This window comes from Heterodontus francisci, chromosome 46 (genome assembly GCF_036365525.1).
Source record: "Heterodontus francisci isolate sHetFra1 chromosome 46, sHetFra1.hap1, whole genome shotgun sequence".
Lineage (NCBI taxonomy): Eukaryota > Metazoa > Chordata > Chondrichthyes > Heterodontiformes > Heterodontidae > Heterodontus > Heterodontus francisci.
Window position 1 is genome coordinate 18,728,274 of NC_090416.1, and position 20,737 is coordinate 18,749,010.

Below are 20,737 nucleotides of genomic sequence, written 5' to 3' on the forward strand. Positions count from 1 at the left end.
ATAAACTTATTTATGCATAATCATAGTTATCAGTACACACGGCTACGCAGTCTCCTGATTTAGCTTAGCAAAGTAGTTTTCATTTCAGTCTTGTGGCCTCCTTTCAAAACAGGGAATAAGCAGAGTTAAGTTGCAGATGTTTGAGAAGACAGTAGAACTAGAAAACTTGGTGAAAAAACAACCAAAAATGCTGCAAGATTATTTTTGTCATGGAGAATCTATTGGTGAGCACATGTTTTCAGTGTAATATACTTGCATTTCATTTTGACATTTCCCTTACAAATTGCTGAATAATCCTCATTTCAGCAGCTTCTCTGATGCCACAGGAAGATGAACAATTTTATTGAAACGATGGGGATATGTTCCAATGATGCCATTGGGGAGGGAAATTCCTTGCTGGTAGTTGGTATTGGTTTCTAGTTTTTTTTTACAGTTGAGAGCTATCATTCTTTTGCCCTAACAGTGTCGCTGCTGTTTTGCTGTGTTCACAGAAAACTTGTTGAGGATTATTAGATTAAGATGAGGAGGAATTTCTTTTCTCAGAGTGGTGAATCTGTGGAATTCTCGACACCAGGGGGCTGTTGGAAGCTCAATCATTGAGCATGTTCAAGACAGAAATAGATACATTTCTGGATACTAATCCTGTGTTCATAGAAAACTTGTTGAGGGTTATTAGACTGCGATGAGAAATTACTTCACTCAAAGGATTGTGAATCTTTGGAATTCTCTACCCCAGAGGGTTGTGGATGCTCCATCATTGAATACATTTAAGGTTGGGATAGATAGATAGATTTTTGGTCTTGCAGGGAATCAAAGGATATGGGGAGCAGGCAGGAAAGTGGAGTTGAAGCCCAAGATCAGCTATGATTGCATTGAATGACTGAGCAGGCTCGATGGGCCGTATGGTCTATTTTTGCTCCTGTTTCCTGTGTTGTGTTCTTATGAAGGGCTATGGGGATTTCTCTGGTCCTATGATTCAAAAGAATCAAAGTGGGGGAAACTTATGGATCTCCCTCTTTACCTTTTTAAATCCATACAAAGGCTGTTGGAATTGCAGCCTCAAATGTTAACTGCACAGTTCTTGACCGTTCTTGTTCTGTAACTTGCAGTGAAGCTGTTGGGTGTGCTACAGCATCCCAAACCTTGATTGGCCAATGCTGACTGCTGTTTTTTTAATTCGTTTCATGGGTTGTGGGCATTGCTGGCAAGGCCAGCATGTTTTGCTGATCCCTAGTTGCCCTTGAGAAGGCGGTAGTGAGCTGCCTTCTTGAACTGCTGCAGCCCACAATGCTGCTAGGGAGGGAGTTCCAGAATTTTAATCCAGTGATGGCGAAGGAACGATGATCTATTTCCAAGTCAAACGGTGTATGGCTTGGAGGGGATCTTGCAGATGGTGATGTTCCAATGCGTCTGCTGTCCATGTCCCTCTACTTGGAAGAGGTTGCAGGTTTGGAAGGTGCTGTCGAAGGAGGCATGGTGAGTTGCTGCAGTGCATCTTGTCGATGGTACACACTACTGCAGCTGTGCATTGGTGCTGGAGGGAGTGACTGTTTAAGGTGGTAGATGGGGTGCTGATCAAGCAGGCTGCTTTGCCCTAGATGATGTCAAGCTTCTTGACTATTGTTGGAGCCACACTCATCCCGGCAAGTGGAGAGTATTCCATCACATTCCTGACTTGTGCCTTGTAGATGGTGGACAGGCATTGGGGAGTCAGGAGGTGGTGACTCACTGCAGAATTCCCATCCTCGGACCTGCTTTTGTAGCCACAGTATTTCTGTCACTGGTCCAGTTCAGTTTCTGGTCAGTGGTAACCTCCCAGGATATTGATAATGGGGGATTTAGCAATGCTAATGCCGTTGAACAGCAAGGGGAGATGGTTAGGTTCTCTCTTCTTTGAGGTGGTCATTGCCTGGCACTTGTGTGGTGCGAATGTTACTTGCCCAAGCCTGAATGTTGTCCAGGTCTTGCTGCATCTGGGCATGGACTGCTTCAGTATCTGAGGAGTTGTGAATTCTACTGAACACTGTGCAATCATCAGTGGACATCCCCACTTCTGATCTTATGATGGAGGGAAGGTTATTGATTAAGTAGTTGAAGATGGTTGTGCCTAGGACACTATCCTGTGGAACTCCTGCGGCAATGTCCTGGGGCTGAGATGATTGGCCTCCAACAACCACAACTATCTTCCTTTGTGCTAGGAATGACTCCAACCAGTGGAGCGTTTTCCCCCTGTTACACTCAGTCACATGCTGTCTTGATATCAAGGTTTTATAGTGTTAAAGAAACTGGCTGATAAAGGCCTGCTCTGGTCAGGAAAAAAAACCCAACCCGAACACAACAGAACCACATTGGACCCGAGCCCGACTGGTCCGAGTCCCTCCATTTTTTGCCGCGCCCAACCTGACCACCGGAATGTTCACTTTACCTACATTCTGATTCCAAATCTGCAGGAAGCTGCAGCATGAGCGTGGTGACGTCATAGCGACACTCACTGTGCAGACTTGGAGTTTCCCACCTTGACGTCCCGGACTCCCAGCTTAGGTAGGCTTTTCAACTTTTGACACTTATTAAACTTAACTTCTCATCCGAGCAAAATGTAATACTTACTGTGTGTGTGTCCGACCTGGACCCGGCCCAATCCAAACCCGAAAGCCGTACCGGGAAGAGCGACCCAACCCCGTCACATGTCAGGTCCCTTCGGTTTCGGGTAGCAGGCCTTTACTGGCTGAAGTCTTCAGGTATCACTACTGTTTTCTGTGGAATGCTTCACTTCCCAGACCAGCTTTCTCTTCCCTAAACAAGGTGTGCTGAGGTTAATGGTAGTTGTCCTGGTTGAAATCTGCTAACTCCGCACAGATTGGGACAATGTTGTTCCATATGACTTTACTACTTGCTCTCTTAATCACAAGCCATTGTGGGAGTCTCCAGGATATGATTAGCACAAGTGCTTAAAGCTGCAGATGACCAGTGCTGAGAGTTTTGATGTTCAGTCTTAGATTAGATTAGATTAGAGATACAGCACTGAAACAGGCCCTTCGGCCCACCGAGTCTGTGCCGACCATCAACCACCCATTTATACTAATCCTACACTAATCCCATATTCCTACCAAACATCCCCACCTGTTCCTATATTTCCCTACCACCTACCTATACTAGTGACAATTTATAATGGCCAATTTACCTACCAACCTGCAAGTCTTTTGGCTTGTGGGAGGAAACCGGAGTACCCGGAGAAAACCCACGCAGACACAGGGAGAACTTGCAAACTCCACACAGGCAGTACCCAGAATCGAACCCGGGTCCCTGGAGCTGTGAGGCTGCGGTGCTAACCACTGCGCCACTGTGCCGCCCAATGCATATACTATGCATATTTTAATGCCTGCTTAATGTGCCTTAAAATATCAGAGAGCACCTTCTATCTTCCCTCCGGTCTCTTCCCACCTACATCCGTGCCCCTTTTGACGCCCTACGTCAATTTGACAATTTCCATTTTCCTGGCCCCAACAGTCTCCTCTTCATTATGGACGTCCAATCTCTCTACACCTCCATCCCCCACCAGGACGGTTTGAGGGCTCTCCGCTTCTTCTTTGAACAGAGGCCCAATCAGTCCACATCCACCACCACCTTCCTCCGCCTGGTTGAACTTGTTCTCACATTGAACAACTTGGTCTTCAACTCCACTCACCTTCAAGTAAAAGGTGTTGCTCTGATGATGCAACCTTCCAAAACAGCGCTTCTGATATGTCTTCCCTCAACCAAGGATACCCCCTTACTGTGGTTGACAGGGCCCTTAATTGTGTCTGGCCCATTTCCTGCACCTCTGTCCTCAGCCCTTACCTTCCCAGAACTGCGACAAAGTGCCCCTTGTCCTCACTTTCCACCCCATCAGCCTCCACATCCAAAGGATCATCCTCTGCCATTTCCGCCACTTCCAGCGTGATGCCACTAGCGAATGCATCTTCCTCTCCCCTTCCCTGTCAGCGTTCCAAAGGAATCGTTCCCTTTTTGACACCCTGGTCTACTCTTCTATTACCCCCAACACCTCGTCCCCTTCCCATGCAATCGCAGGAGGTGTAATACCTGCCCTTTTACCTCCTCTCTCCTCACTGTCCAAGGCCTCAAACACTCCTTTCAGGTGAAGCAGCGATTTACTTGTACTTTCAATTTGGTATACTGTGTTCGCTGCTCACAATGTGGTGGTCTGTACTTTGGGGAGACCAAAAGCAGGTTGGGTGACCACTTTGCGGGACACCTCCGCTCAGTCTGAAAGCATGACTCCGAGCTTCCGGTTGCTTGCCATTTCAGCACACCGCCCCCTGCTCTCATGCCCACATATCTGACCTTGGCTTGCTGCAATGTTCCAGTGAACATCAATGCAAGCTCGAGGAATAGCATCTCATTTACCAATTAGGCACGTTGCACCCTGACTGAACATTGAGTTCAATAATTTCAGAGCAAAATGGGCCCCCCTTCTTATTTTGTTTTTTATTTTTCATTGTTTAGTTTGTTTCATTCATTTTTTTTTAACCATGTGCCTGCCCACTCTTTTTCATGTTAGTGCTTTGGGCCAGGGCTGTTCATTTTTCTGTCAGTTAACACCCTCTCCACACTAACGCTTTGTCTTTCATCACTATTAACATACCGTTTGCCTTCGCTCCATGACCTTCTGGTCAGTTATTCTCTGTGACCTTGTCCTCTCAACACCTTCCCTTTTGTTATCTGTTGCCCCACCCTCACTGTATTTGCTTAAAACCTATTACATTTCTAACCTTTGCCAGTTCTGATGAAGGGTCACTGACCTGAAATGTTAACTGTGCTTCTCTATCCACAGATGCTGCCAGATCTGCTGAGTATTCCCAGCATTTCTTGTTTTTATTTCAGATTTCCAGCATCTGCAGTATTTTGCTTTCTATAATACCTTGATTGACTGTTTGTAATTCTTAATTCTTACACTGTTTGTGGTGCGAAAGTACCTTGCTAGTTTTGATGGGATGCATTCTAGGGAAGCCAGGGTAGAGATAGAAGAAGCTCTGAGCACAATCTTTCAATCCTCTTTCGATAATGGAGTTGTGTTGGCAGACTGGAGGATTGCCCGTTTTCAAAAAAAGCCAAGAGGGGTAAACCTGGTAATGACAGGATGTCAAGGCCTTGGAGAGGGTACAGAGGAGGTTTACCAGGATGATACCAGGGATGAGCGATTGGAGAACTGGAATTCTCCTTAGAGCAGCGAAGGTTAAGGCGAGATCTAAGAGAGGTAATCAAATTATGGTGCTTGCTGGTGATAACCAATATTGGAATGTAATCACTGACCAGCTTTATAGATATTTTTTAGTAGTGCATGGACTTGAGAGTACAGTAACTTTGGCTAATTTAAAGATATGGCTGTCCTTTTTGGAGAGGCACTAGGAAACAGTCACTTTATTTTATTTTTATTATTTTTATTTAGAGATACAGCACTGAAACAGGCCCTTCGGCCCACCGAGTCTGTGCCGACCAACAACCACCCATTTATACTAACCCTACAGTAATCCCATATTCCTTATCACCTACCTACACTAGGGGCAATTTACAGCGGCCAATTTACCTATCACCTGCAAGTCTTTTGGCTGTGGGAGGAAACCGGAGCACCCGGGGAAAACCCACGCAGACGCAGGGAGAACTTGCAAACTCCACACAGGCAGTACCCAGAATCGAACCCGGGTCCCTGGAGCTGTGAGGCTGCGGGTTAGGGTACTGTTGGGAGGAATATTTCTCCCTCTTGTATCTTCAAATAGTTTTAAACAAAAGGTCCTTTTTTAAAAAAAAAAAGAAATCCTTAATTTGATTGTTTTTCAATGTCTGTGTCCCACACCCATTCCTGAGATCCACTATTCCAGGTTAGATGGAGGCCACCAGACACGCTGTCAATTAACTAAAGGAATAAACATCATCCTTTTCATTGACATATGTTGTTGTGGAGCTGCCACTCATTCTGTTAAGCAGTACCTGGTTCTGCACAGGCTTTGTGAATGAAAAGGCCAGAGGTCTGTGATGCTTGATGTGTTACAAAAATGCAAAATGTCTATCTTCAGGTATGCAAGAACACACTTGGAGTTTCTTCTAGAATTTTCACTTTTGCAAGAAGTAAAACTAGAAGGTTATTTGCATTTTTAGTTTAGGTCCAGCTAACAGTGAACTCTGTCTATAACAACTACCTTCAGGGCTGTATGAGTAGATAAGCTGATGACGTCTAATTCTGAATAGTATGTTGCAACGGTCATAAAATAGTAGAATACTACAGTGCAGCTATTTGGCCCATCGAATCTATGCTGTTTTTTTTTCTACCTGAGCCACATAATCTAATCCCAATCTCCTCTTGGCTCCCCAGATGCGCCAGTATCCCTCCTTTACAAATCTAATTGGCTTTTATGGACTCTGCTTCAGCAACAGCAAGAAGTTCAACATTCAAACCAACCTCTACAGGTTTCTTTTTCTCATTTTCTCTATGTTGTAATTATCTTAAATTTTTGCCCTTTTGTTACCATCTTAGCAATCAATGAAAAATTATATTCCCATTTTTAATAAAATATTCACTAGGGATATAGTTGTTGCTGGCATGGCAATCAACATTGCCATCACGAGTTCCCTTGAGCTGGTGTGGCTTCTTGAACTGCTGCATCCCACATGGTGAAGGTGCTGTTGGGTGGAGAGTTTCTGTCATAAACCTGAAGACCTATATTTGGTTACCCCATAACCTTCTTGGCTGCAGTGATTAAAAATCTTCCAAACTCTCAAGTCTCTCCCACAGTTGTGACCCATCATCTCTGATAACATCCTAGTGAATCTATGCTCAGTTTTTCCATTGCTAGTCAGTAAAAGTGAGATTTGTAACTCTTGTTAGTTTGAAGACCCAGGAGTTGTCTGGACATGATACAAGAGAAACTGATTTCTATAACACTTTATCACATCCTCAGGATATCTCCAAGCATCCAAGAAATTACAAAATGGTAGGTCCAGAATGTTAAGTTTCAGAATAACTTGTAAATAACCCCATAAGAGTCCCTGGGTACTTATGTTGAATTTTGTTTGTTATTACATAATGTAGAAATACAAATTGATAGCCACATTCAAAACAAAAGTTGACTATTGAAGCTGACCACAAAATAGTGATGTGTATTTGCAAATTCAAATAGTCAGTATGATTCTGTGCTGGGGTTTTCCAGCTATGGTTTCACCATGAGTCAGCTGAATGATTGGTAGAATTTGTCTTGCTTTGCTGATGTGGAAGTACAACAATGGGTCCTCAAGAATAGCATGTTGTTTGGTTCCTTCATTGTTTTCACAATCATGAGTCAGATTTTTTTCTTAGAAATTAAATTGAACAGCATTTGAATCATAACTTAACCCCCCACCCTCTTAATGCTCTACACTCTCACATACTCTCATATTCTCCTCTCTTCCTCCTCTCTCACTGTGTGTCTCTCTCTCTCTCTCTCACTCACTCACTCACACACACACACACACACACACACACACACACACACACACACACACTCAAATTGACACGACTACAGTGATTGCTCTAATCAGATTTTCCTTAAACTTCAATTGTCCCACCTTGCCTGCTCTTTATCCACAATTGATGGAAAACAAGACCCATCACACTTTTTCTTGCTCTCTCTGTTTCACAGAGTTCCTAACCATGAGCCCCTGACCTTTGTCAATATTTCAATAACTAGGATTTTAATTTTTATTTCTGGATATGTAAACCTTCACTAAGACTTTAGTTTAAAAAGAGCACATCATTGTGGACAATGCAGTTAATTAGTGTTGCTTTTATTTCCAAATAAAAGCATGAGTAGTATGTAATGAACTTAAATAGACAGAATTAGAGGAAAGAGATATTAAAAGTTTGAGACTGCTTAAGACAATTAAAAAAAAATCGTTCTTAGGATGTTGGCATTACTGGCAAAGCCAGCATTAATTGCTCATCCCTGCTTGCCCCTTGAGAAGGTGGTGGTGAGCTGCCTTTTTGAACTGCTGCAGTCCTTGCGGTGAAGGTACCCCACAATGCTGTTGGGTAGGGAGTATCTTCCAGAATTTTGAACGAGCGACTATGTGGGAACAGCTGATATATGTCCAAGTCAGCATGGTGTGTGGCTTAGAGGAGAACTGGGAGGTAATGGTGTTCCCATTTATGTTTGATTACCTTGAGATGAAATTTCATTATGTTATGATAACGTCAAAAGAATACAGCAGGAACCATGTTTTGCATATAATCTTGACCCAGGTGTTTTTAAAACAATGGCGAAGCATGGAAGTTTACAACCATGTAGCCCATCCTGCCTGTGCTGGCTTTCTGCTAGAGCAATCCAAGATTAATCCCAATTGCTCTTTCTCTCTCCATAGCCCTTTATCTTTCTCTGTTTCAAATATTTGTCCAGTTTTCCCTTAAGAGATTCAATGGTCTCTGCCTAAACCACTGTGTGTGGCAAAACCTCGACATAAAGCAATTTTCCCTGACCATTTTAATTTGCCGACTCATTATCCCTGGGCATCCTGGGCGGGAAGTCAGCAGCTAGGCAAGCATATGTTACATGGAGACCTGGATTAAGTCTTTGATGATATGCGTGTGTCATGAGGTCTAGAAAATTATAGTGGCTGGCATTGTTCATAAATTGTCTTTCTGCCAAAGCAGGTGCCTGTCATATAGCTGAAGGAATTCTGAGACTAAGGACAATAGCTGCAATGAGGTGTTGGCTTACAGGATGAGAACTAGTGGTTGTTTGCTGAGAGGCAGGTGGTTGCTGCTGAAGCTCCACATTCCAGTGGATACGAATTATGTTCAGTACCGGTTTAGGTCCATGCTGTGGTCAGAAGGACGGTTGCTATGTACTTTGCTATTTTGAGGTGAAATATGCTGCTTATCATGCTGTGTGAGGAGCTCCTAGTGCCCATGAGGATTGTCCTGCATGGATGTTGGCTGAGGACAGAATTGGACTTGTGATAGCTGCACCACCACCCATCCCCTGTATGTTCAGGAGCTGCAAACAAATAAGGGAGCTGGGGGGTGGGGAAGAAAACTGGTGAAAGGAAAATTGATAAACTACATTTTGTTTAATCCTCTTTAAATACGGGCTCAGATATTACTATATAATCACCTATGGGAACGTAGTGATAGAATTGTATTTGGCCCAGAGTTGTACTTAAAGTACTTGAACGTTACAGCTGTCAACTGTACAGCATTACAAATGTTGGTGATGAATTAGGAGAGGATTGCGGTATGTTTGGTGGTGCAGGGCTTCAGCTGCGTTTGAGAAAGGCCTTGATGTAGCTTGGACAGCTGCTGTTCTTAGTTAGACAGTGAAGAATATGATCATTACTGCAAGGTAGAGCTGTGCTGATGTCTCTTGGAAGAAATTAATCAGTTAATTAAGTAGCTTTTCCATGTCTGAGACCTCGTAAACCTGTAGCCAGGTTTAAAAAAGAAATAATTTTGCCCCTCCAATTGCACTGCACTATTATGACTGTAAAGGTCTGTCATTCCAATTGCCCCTTCAACCACAAATGCCAACTTAATGACTCATGCTAAATTGTAATCCAAGTTCACAGTGTTCTCCATTGAACATCTTTATTTTTGGAATTGGATGACTATGGAACCTAGTTTTACATGTGCTTCATTACCACCAATACATAAAATGATATCACCTCAGGAATTTTAAAAATCCTGTGCAGGATCTTCAAACTTAATTCTTGTAGTACTGGCCCATTGGACTGTTCTTTTAGATATTGGCATGTTCCTTTTGCATGGTCTGTAACGAGCAGTGTGTTTCTTCAATAAATTCATGTAGGCTTTCTGAAATTTTTTTAAACAGAACTTTAAAATGGAATTGTGTATTTGTCCTCTGGCTTCTTTTTGAAGTTGATAATGTTAGAACTGTCAGTGGACATACCAGACAGGTAAACATTCTGTGTTGTAACATCTTCCCATGTTTCCTCTCATTAAAGGAAACATTCAGTGAATTTCTCTCTGGCTCATGGTTCTCTCTGGTGCAAGGCAAATTGTAAAGGGTACCTGCAATTATATATGTGCTCAAATTCTGGCTTTTGATTATGCCTATGAAACAGTAACTGCACTTTGAAGTAATTCAATGAACATGAAACTTCTGAGAAATGTGATTATAAAATACTCTATAAATGCTGTATATTTCTCCCCAAATCTTTAACTGTATGACTTCTCATCAAACGTTACATTTCTTAATTGTGATGCAAGTGTTTGTGTGCACAGTTACAAATGTTTGCAACCAGGAAAGAATCCTGCAGATGCATTTTACACTTAGAAAAAATACATTTCTTGAATTGCATTTTTCAAGGACTTTATTTAATTTCCTTTGATGGTCTTGTGTCACTGTAAATTTTCTTATGCCAGTTTGCTTTTTGAATTATTTCCAGAACTTGTTCTGTCCCGTTTGCTCAATTTGTAACTTTTTATAATTGTTCTAATTTTTTTAAAATTTGAAGTCGCAACACTTGCCAAGTAATAAATTTGTTGCAGAGTGGAAACCATTGCGTTATTCCACAGAGAGGATAAGGAATGTAGATTTGCATCCACAATTCTTGGGGAAAATCCCCTCTGTGCCCTTGTAGTAATTGCCTGAGGCAAATGCTTCTCATGCAGTCACCCAGTGACTTTAATGACCAGTCTCGCACTGCTATTATGCTGGCGCCCGCTTGAGTTGCATTCTGGGAGACTGGCATTCATGAACCTGCACCCATCGTTTACTAGCTTTATTGTGGTGGCATAATTGCAGGCCTGCTATTTTGTCATTGAATTTAAGGAGCTGGATTTAGTAGCGTAAACTCTGTCTGCTAGCTTAAGGACATTGTGACTCCTGGAATCTGATCTGCAATAGGTAAAGATTGCATTTGAGCCAGTGTGTGTTAATATTTTGTGGTGCTCTTAATTTAATTAACTCTGATTTCTCCCATTACCACTACTTCATGCTAATGTGACGTAGTTCGGAACTCTATCCAAGCACAACTCCAAACGTGAAATTGGACTGGTCGGTATTTTTCACCCTTCAAGTGGATAATGTATGTAAATTCTGTAAGTCAACATTATTCTTAACTGAAATCATTTCCTAAAATTTCTTTGCATAAGAACAGAGTTATAAGATATAAAGCATCTCGGTGCAAATATCCAGATTGCCAGTCGTGGCCTTGCTAAAGCTTCAGTAAGTCAATTTTCTTTTAGTGTACTGTGTTCACTTAAACTGTGAAAACACCCAGCAGTAATAACAGGGTGTTTTAGAGCATAGGGTACAGAGGGTGTTTTGAGGTGTAATCCATGAAAGATATCAGCTGTAGCTTTGCCATTGTTAGTGCTTAGCGCAATTTGAAATAATGAATTATGAGCAAGAAGTGGATTGACAAGTATTTTTCCTGTAATGACAACGGTAAATCTGATTTTGAAAGTCTTCAAAGAATTGCTGTGTGCCTTTTGTTTTGCTGCTTACTTTGTCTACACCTACTGTGATATTCAGTAGAGCAGCTCAGATAAATATGATGGAGGAATTTAACCGGCAGTGCAGTCTGAGGTATAGTTTATGGCTTTGAATGATGGGTTTTAATAAGGCATTCCTGAGCTGTCTGAAGGTAGTGAAGTGAAAAAAGTATATTGAGTCATGAAGAACTCCTTGAGTACTTTTAATGTCTGTCCCTCGCCTGCCAACTACCATCTATAGCTTTGAAAATTGGGTTCTGTAATACATCATTTGTGCTGATGTACGAATGCACAGATTTCGCTTCTAGGTTGTTTTCTGCAGTAGCAGGGTTACTGGGTTATCCTAATAAGGTGAAATTGTAATATGAGGTGGATGGAATATTCAACAGGGTTTCTAATTCCTGGAGTTTCCTTTTATTGGAAAGGAGGGCAGTATCTGCAGACTTGTGTTAATGCAAACTTCATCAGTCCTGCAGAAGAAACAAATACTGAGAGAGATGTTTACTGTGACTTATTGGGGAGATGTCATATGCAGACAGCTGACTGAGGATCCAGCAACAGAAATTTAGTGCTGCAGCACGGCACCTATGGTCAGACCTTCTGTGAAATATTCACAGTTGAGAATGCCTTGTCTCAGACTGATCCTGGACAAGTGGTTCCTCCATTGCTTTTCCTCTGTTTTGGCCCAGCTCCATATAATATGTTGTAACTGCATTAATGACAGCCGTGAAGCATTGTATACTGTTTTGGAAGGGCCTAAGGGTTAAGAACAAATATACTTGTTCCACTTTCTTGCCACATTTATTGTTAGTCAGCTGAAGGTTCGCAGTGTTTTGACAGCCAATTATGTTGTATATCTGTAATTTTATTTATTCAATTTATTTATACAGGGTCAAAGCATATTGCATCATAACGTCATACAATTCTTTAAATCCTGACAGCCTGACTTTGCTTGTGTGTAAGGTAGATCTGCAGCAAGGTCTTGTACTGTATTTTACTTACCAGAATATCATTGCCTAAGAGAAGAGTCTTCCTTTCAGCTGCGTTCTCATTAAGTCTTAATCAAGCATCATTTTTTTCAAAATGTGCCTCCTCTACATGATGCACACATAAAGTCTCCCCACCCCAATTCTGTCTCCTTTTCTGACGACTGACCTGTGCTGGAGTTCTATCAATTGGCGGCTCACCATTTTATACATGTGGACGTTGCCAGTGAATGTCGGCAGACTATTTAATTGTGGTCCATCGCAGCAGATTTAGATCCTATCCTTGACCAATACACCTGCACATGCACTTTCAAGCACAGGTAAACCCAGATTCCCCAGCCAAGGATCGCTAAAAGATACTGTAACATTCCAAGGCAACCCTGGTTAAGATTAGCTGATTTGTCATAGTGATTGAAGCTGACACCTTGCTGGTTTGTAAGACCCAATAACATGCTGGGTGGCACATTATCCACTGGGCTGACAGTGGAGTAGAAAAGCTTTTCATAATGGTGCTAATTAGCAAGAGTAAAAACAGAAATCTTCAGCTGCAAATCTTGATGACAGACAAAAAATATTTTAAAAACAAAAGAACTTGTATTTATATTGTGCCTCATCACATAAGAAGATAAATCGGAGCAGAAGTTGGCTATTTAGCCCCTCGAGCCTGTTCCGCCATTCAATAAGATCATGGCCGATCTAATCTTGACTTCAACTCCACTTTGCTGCCTGCCCGCATAACCCTTGACTTCCTTGTAGATCAAAAATCTAACTCAGCCTTATATATATTCAGTGACCCAGCCTCCACTGCTCTCTGGGGTAGAGAATTTCAAACACCAATTCTGAGAGAAGAAATTCCTCCTCATCTGTGTCTCAAATGGGAGACCCCTTACTCTGAAACTGCCCTCTAGTTCTAGATTTCCCCCATGAGGAAAAACATCCTCCCAGCGTTTACCCTCAGAAATGTAAATGTTTCAATAAGATCACCTCTCATTCTTCTAAACTCCAATGAGTATATGCCCAATCTATTCAATCTTTCCTCATAAGACAACCCCTTAAACCCACGAATCAACTCAGTGAGCCTTCTTTGAACTTTTTTTCCCCAAAAATATACTTTATTCTTAAAAATCTGTGGAAAAAAAATTACAGAACAGCTCAAAACAGCACCAAGTTGACATTCCAGAAAGTGCAAAGGAAATCAGTTTTCTTCAAAACAGGAGTGAGTTGCCTCACAACCCTTCTGTTCCATTTTACATGCCATGTACATTTTACAGCAAAACCATATTTGGCGTATACAGCCTGAGGGGTTTTCCATGGGTCCAGCCCCTTGGTTCATTATGGCGGGAGGTCCTTACACAGTGGTCTTTCCTCATTGAGCCTTTGCGGCAGCTGCCCCAAGCTTTAGTGCGTCCCTCAGCACGTAGTCCTGGACCTTGGAGTGTGCCAGTTTGCAACACTTGGTCATGGACAGCTCTTTGCACTGGAAGACCAGTAAGTTTCGGGCAGACCAAAGAGCGTCATTCACCGAATTGATGGCCCTCCAGCAGCAGTTGATGTTTATCTCGGTGTGCGTCCCTGGGAACAGTCCATAGAGCACGAGCTCCTGTGTTACAGAGCTGCTTGGGATGAACCTCGACAAAAACCACTGCATCTCTTTCTACACCTGCTTTGCAAAGGCACATCTAGAAAGAGGTGGGCAACAGTCTCTTCCCCACCATAGCCACTTCAAGGGCAGCGTGTGGAGGCGGTGAGATTCCGGGCGTGCAGGAAGGATCTGACTGGGAGAGCCCTTCTCTCCACCAGCCAAGTCACATCTTGGTACTTGTTTGAAAGTTCTGCTGATGAGGCATTCCGCCAAATGACTTTGGCAGTCTGCTCGGGGAACCATCCAACAGGATCCACCATCTCCTTTTCTCATAGGGACTTGAGGACATTCCGTGCAGACCACTACCTGATGGATTGGTGTTTTTCTGCACAAACTTTTCCACGAAGGATAGGTGTTACGGCACGGTCCAACTGGATGGAGTGTTCCGCGGCAATATGACCGGACCCATCCATCACAACACCGGGGACAGCTAGAACCTCCACACGTAGTGACACTTGATGTTTGCATACTGGTGCTGTACGCACAGCTTGATGCAGCAGCACATGAAGGTGGTCATCAGGTTGAGGGCGAAGTTAGGTATGTTTTTTCCGCCCTTATCCGGAGGTTTGAACATAGTGTCCCTCCGGACCCGGTCCATTTTGCATCTTCAGATAAAGCGGAAAATGACTTGGGTGACTGCCACGAAGCAGGAGTGGGGTATGGGCCAAACCTGCGCCACATACAGCAATAACGTGAGCGCCTTGCACCTGATGAGCAGGTTCTTGTCCACAGTGGAGAGAGAACGCTGCTCCCATGTGCTCAGTTTATGGTGCACCATGGCTACTCGCTCCTTCCAGGTTTTGGCGCACGCCCCGGCCCTCCAGAACCATATCCCCCAGCACCTTCAGGTAGTCTGACCTGAGCAGTTTGATCAAATTGCGTATTCCCTCCCCAAACCCCATTTTGGAAAGCATGCCCATCATGTATGTGTGCGATATCCTGGTCCAAACTGATGAGGCAGGTGTGCACCCTCCTGTCCCGTACATAGGCGATCGTATCCCTGAGTAGCGCGAGACTATCGGAGATCTTCCTGTCGGGTACAGTACAGGTCCGGTAAGGGTGAGCCTTCTTTGAACTACTTCCAATGCAAGTATATATTTCCTTAAATAAGGAGACCAAAAGTATATACAGTACTCCAGGTGTGGTTTCACCAATGCCCTGTACGGTTGTAGCAAGACTTTCCTACCTTTAGACTCCATCTCCCTTGCAATAAAGATCAACATTCCATTTGCCTTCCTAATTATTTGCTGTACCTGCTCATCCTGAGGGTGTTCCAAAGTGCTTCATAGTTAATGGGTTACATTTGAAGCGTAGTTAGTGTAATGTATGCAAGTGTGGCAGCCAGCTTGCACACACTTACTGGTATTTGTGTGACTTTACCATCATGATTTATTTCATTGTGTTCCGACTGTATAACCAATATCCAATGTATATAACTTATTCTAAGGATCTTGAGTAGGAGATTATGTTATACTTGTTTTCAGTAGGTTTTTAAAGAAAGAAGGGGTATTACATTTATATAGTGCCTTTTACATCCTCAGAAGGATCCCAAAGTGTTTTACAGTAAATGAAGTACTTTTTGAAGTATAGTCACTGTTGTAACTTAGGGAAACTTGGCAGCTGATTTGAACACAGCAAGGTCTCGCTAACAGTAATGAGCTAATGACCAGATAATCAGGTTTAATGATGTTGGTTCAGGGCTACTTACTGGCCAGGACACCAGTAGAAATCCCTATCTTCTCTATGGCACCATGGGATATTTTCTGTTCACCCAAGAGGGCATACGCTGATGAATTTAATGGTGAATGATCTGATTTAGAATACATTGAGTGAGTGGTTTCTAGCTAATGTATTTAAAAAGTGACCAGGGAAAGAGATTGGATTTTTCTTTTGCAGTGTAAAAAGTGACATGAAAGTTGGTGATTTATGTCCACAGGATTTTGCCATGTGAATAGTGCATGTGGGGATAAAAGGTAAAACTATCCTTTGGTGCTGCTTTGTGTTGGGCTGAAAGAGGATTATGAATATTTGGAGTTTGACTTTGTTTTGTCAATTTATATTCGGTGCACCCAAAATTACTTAGAAATAGGTCCCCATGAACCTATGCATGTATTTATGCCGCTCAACACAGCCAACAAAGCTTTTCTGCTGTCTTCTCTGGATTAATTTTTTTAATATTTATTTCTCTTTCTCCTCCTCACCCACAAGTTTGACTTAAAACCATCTCTGCTTACATTTTTGGATAAATTTATGCTTGCATGCTGTAGAATTCATGCACTATTATTGTCAGGGTTTTAGTAAAACACAGCACAGTGAGCATGTGTACTCTTCATACAGCTGCACTGTAGGTCGGAGGGTTTCACTAAAACTTTAATAAAATGTGGAATTACTCATTAGATCCAACAGCATTTGTGGAAAGACAATGAGAGTTAACATTTCAGGTCGATGACCTTTTGTTAAAACTATATTTCAGATTTCCATCATCCATAGTCTTTGCTTCTGATTTAATAAAATGTACTGTGTCCATGAACTTTTTTATCACCAGTGGATCTCCTGTGGCATTTGTCGCAAGGTAGCTTCTGGACTGGGGTATAGTCATGATATTTAATTGCTAATCCAGCCTGTGGCGTTGAGACCAGTGCTTTAAGTAGGTAAATCCAGGGAATTGTAGCTATTTAGTAACTGCTGAAGTAAATCAGAGGGTATTTGTAACTTCTTATAAATTTCAGACTTCAAGACTGAGAATTGACCCTTTTTTATCAAATTGTTTTATATCTGGAACAGTGTTTTATGTATATAGTCTTGTATCTAACACACATATGTTCTAGATGTGACCGCATAAAACAGCCACCAGTACAATTCTAGATCTTCTCCTTCCAAATTTAGGTTGTGTTTAGACAGCATTGTCAGCTATCTATGGAGGTGGGAGCTATTCAGTGTGATGCATTAAGAGCACCACACAAGAAGTTTATTGGCATGGCTTAAGTTGGATTGCTTTACAGAGAGCTGGCATGGACTTGGAACCATAGATTAAGTACGGCACAGAAGGAGGCCATTCAGCCCATCGTGTCCGCGCCGGCTGAAAAAATTAGCCGCCCAAACTAATCCCACTTTCCAGCGCCCGGTCCATAGCCCTGCCGGTTACAGCACTTCAGGTACATGTCCAGGTACTTTTAAAAGAATTGAGGGTTTCTACCTCCACCACCATTCCTGGCAGTGAATTCCAGACACCCACCACCCTCTGGGGGGGAAAAAGCTTTTCCTTGTGTCCCCTCTAATCCTTCTACCAATCACCTTAAATCTGGTAACTGACCTCCCCACCAGGGGAAACAGGTCCTTCCTGTCCACCCTATCTAGGCCCCTCATAATTTTGTGCACCTCATTCAAGTCACCCCTCAGCCTCTTCAGTTCCAGGGAAAACAACCCTAACCTATCCAATCTTTCTTCATAGCTGCAACCTTCAAGCCCTGACAACATTCTTGTAAATCTCCTCTGTACTCTCTCCAGACCAATTATGTCCTTTCTGTAATGTGGTGACCAGAACTGTACGTAAAACTCCAGCTGTGGCCTAACCAGCATTTTATACAGTTCCAGCGTCGCAACTCTGCTTTTGTATTCTATACTTCGGCCAGTAAAGGAGAGCAATCCATATGCTTTCTTCACCACTCTATCCACGTGTCCTGCCACCTTCAGGGACCTGTGGACATGCACTCCAAGGTCTCTCACTTCTACCCTTCTCCGTATCCTCCCGTTTATAGTGTATTCCCTCGCTTTATTTGCTCTTCCCAAATGCACTACCTCACACTTCTCTGGATTGAATTCCGTTTGCCACTTTTCTGCCCACTCAACCAAACCATTGATATCTTTCTGGAGTCAACGGCTTTCCTCCTCACTATTAACTACACAGCCAATTTTTGTGTCATCAGCAAATTTCCCAATCATGCCTCCCACATTTCAGTCCAAATCATTAACATATACCACAAACAGCAAGGGACCCAACACAGCCCTGTGGAACGCCACTAGAAACAGCTTTCCATTCACAAAAACATCCGTCAACTACTACCCTTTGTTTCTTGTCCCTGAGCCAATTCTGGATCCAACCTGCCACATTCCCCTGTATTCCATGGGCTTTCATTTTACTGACCAGTCTGCCATGTGGGACCTTGTCAAACGCCTTACTAAAGTCCATGTAGACTACATCCACTGTACTACCCTCCTCAATCCTCCTTGTTACTTCTGAAAAAAGTCAATTCAGTTAGTAAGACATGACCTTCCCCTAACAAATCCATGCTGACTATCCCTGATTCATCTGTGCCTTTCTAAGTGACAGTTTATCCTATCCCTCAATTGATACTCACAATTTACCCACCATCGAGGTCAGACTGACAGGCTTATAATTATTTGGCTTGTCCCTCGCACCCTTTTTAATGGTACAACGTCGCAGACCTCCAATCATCTGGTACCTCTTGATGGACTTGATGGGTTGAATGGCCTCCTTCTGTGCTCTTAATTCTTCCCACTCCCAGTTCCAAAGACCACTGATACACTAAGTAAACCTGGGGACAACATTCCATAAAAATAATCTTGGCTTGACTCATAAACTGAGAAAAACCGTCCCAAGCAAAAGCTTTCACTGGGTGAAGAATGGGAGCTGGGCAAGATAAAGCAGTACCTCAGTCTTTGTTGCCCGCTCAAGTCTCGCTTGATATTAATGATGGGGAAAATTGAAGGGGATGGTGATTCCTGGTTAATGCTGACTTTTGTTTCTCTTTTCTTTTACAGTGACAGTGATGCTGCGTTTCAGCTGGGAGCAGTAACCAGGCAGCTTGTGTAGTATCAGTTTCTGCTGTAGAAAGCAGCAATCTGAATACACAGGTGGCTCTTTCTAACAGTCCTTACCAGTATTGGTAAGGGGAGGAAAGTTGCATAATGGAGCAAAGAAATGCATTGTTAGGATCCTTGAACCAGCCTTTGAGCATTGACGCAGAGGGCAACTCTGGAAAGAATACTCCAACAAATTGCAGCAACAAAGTTGTTGGCAGGAGAGAAGGAGAGTTAGATGGGTGTGCCTTGGAGGAAGAAGATGGTATGCACTGGAAACAGGAGGAGGGCAAAGTGGCTGACTCAGGACAAGAACTAGACCCACCAAACTCAGACCAGCAGCAGTTCTCTGTCAAGGAGACAAATTTTACGGAAGGCAGCCTGAAACTGAAAATTGGGCTGCAGCCTAAGAGAACTAAGAAACCCCCCAAAAACCTGGAGAATTATGTTTGTCGGCCAGCAATTAAAACAACCATCAAGCACTCGCGAAACAAAATAGCAAAAAGTGGAAAGAGCACCGAGGAGAGAGAAGAAGAAAGTGAGCTAAAACGGGTAAGGTTTGCACTGTGAAGTGTATCATGAATAATTTACAATAAGCCATTGTGTGGCTTGACTGCATAATACTTATTGATTATTTTTGTCTTGGAATTTGTTTTACTGCAGGTATTAATTGGTTGAAAGAGTACTTCCCTGTTTTTAACTTCTATTTTAGGGCAGTCTAGTAGATGTAATGTGTTGAACTCCCAACCAGAAACCAATAGCCAAAGAGTCTAAACTTGAAAATCTTTACTCCAAAGTAAGACAGATACCACCCCAGATTGGAGCTGGTGTTGGACAGTCACCAGGTATTCAGGGTATGTTAACTCTTGAAGAAAATATAGCATACTTCCAGGTGAACTTTTCTCTAACAACTTTCAGTCTATTTTGGTGTTTATCGCTAATATCCAAACATTGCACTTCGTGTACAACCAAGTTATCTGGGCCTTCTTTTAACCAAACTTTGTAAAATGCTATTTTCACGTCACAGTATTATGGTCACACCTAATCCTGTGGTGTTTCCAGGGGTTGGTTGGTAGTATACTTAAACCATACACCAGATATTCAGATTGAAGACATTTTAAACAGATATGAGTAATATTTCCTCTACAGCAAAATTGCGACCTTATTTGTTTTTAGTTGAAATCTGATTTTCTAATTTGATTTTTTAATTACATTTGGAAGTTACATTAATACTCTAATGTAGGCGGTGGCGTAGTGGTATTATCACTGGACTAGTAACACAGAGGCCCAGGGTATTTCTCTGGGGACATGGGTTCGAATCCCACCACAACAGAAGGTGGAATTTGAATTTAATTAATAAATCTGGAATTAAAAGCTAGTGTAATGATGGCCATGAAACCATTGTTGATTGTTGTAAAAACCCATCTGGTTCACTAATGTCCTTTAGGGAAGGAAATCTGCTGTCCTTACCTGGTCTGGCCGACATGTGACTCCAGACCCACAGCAATGTGGTTAACTCTTACATGCCCTCTGAAATGGCCTAGCAAGCTACTCAGTTGTACCTAACTGCTACAAAGTCAATAAAAAGGAATGCAACCGGACGGACCACCCGGCATTGACCTAGGCACTGGAAACGACAATGGCAAACCCAGCCCTGTCGACCCTGCAAAGTCCTCCTTACTAACATCTGGGGGCTTATGCCAAAGTTGGGAGAGCTGTCCCACAGACTAGTCAAGCAACAGCCTGACATAGTCATACTCACGGAATCATACCTTACTGACAATGTCCCAGACACTGCCATCACTA

The 20,737-nt window shown here is 42.7% G+C and overlaps 1 protein-coding gene across 8 annotated transcripts in view; it reads left to right on the forward strand.

Annotated features, from left to right (window-relative positions):
- The window catches only part of ash1l (ash1 (absent, small, or homeotic)-like (Drosophila)), a 271,172-nt gene that overhangs the window by 13,802 nt on the left and 236,633 nt on the right, over positions 1-20,737 (forward strand). For 4 of the 8 annotated variants that reach the window (XM_068022902.1, XM_068022898.1, XM_068022895.1 and 1 more), the window contains exon 2: positions 18,893-19,483. The exons of 1 other annotated variant lie outside the window; for it this stretch is intronic. In XM_068022902.1, coding sequence (XP_067879003.1) covers positions 19,040-19,483 — 444 coding nt within the window. In that variant the 5' untranslated portion in view covers positions 18,893-19,039. Of the gene's footprint in view, positions 1-6,367; positions 6,463-11,068; positions 11,087-18,892; positions 19,484-20,737 lie in introns of those variants that run through there. 3 more of the 8 variants (XM_068022896.1, XM_068022897.1, XM_068022900.1) reach the window with 3 other exon arrangements.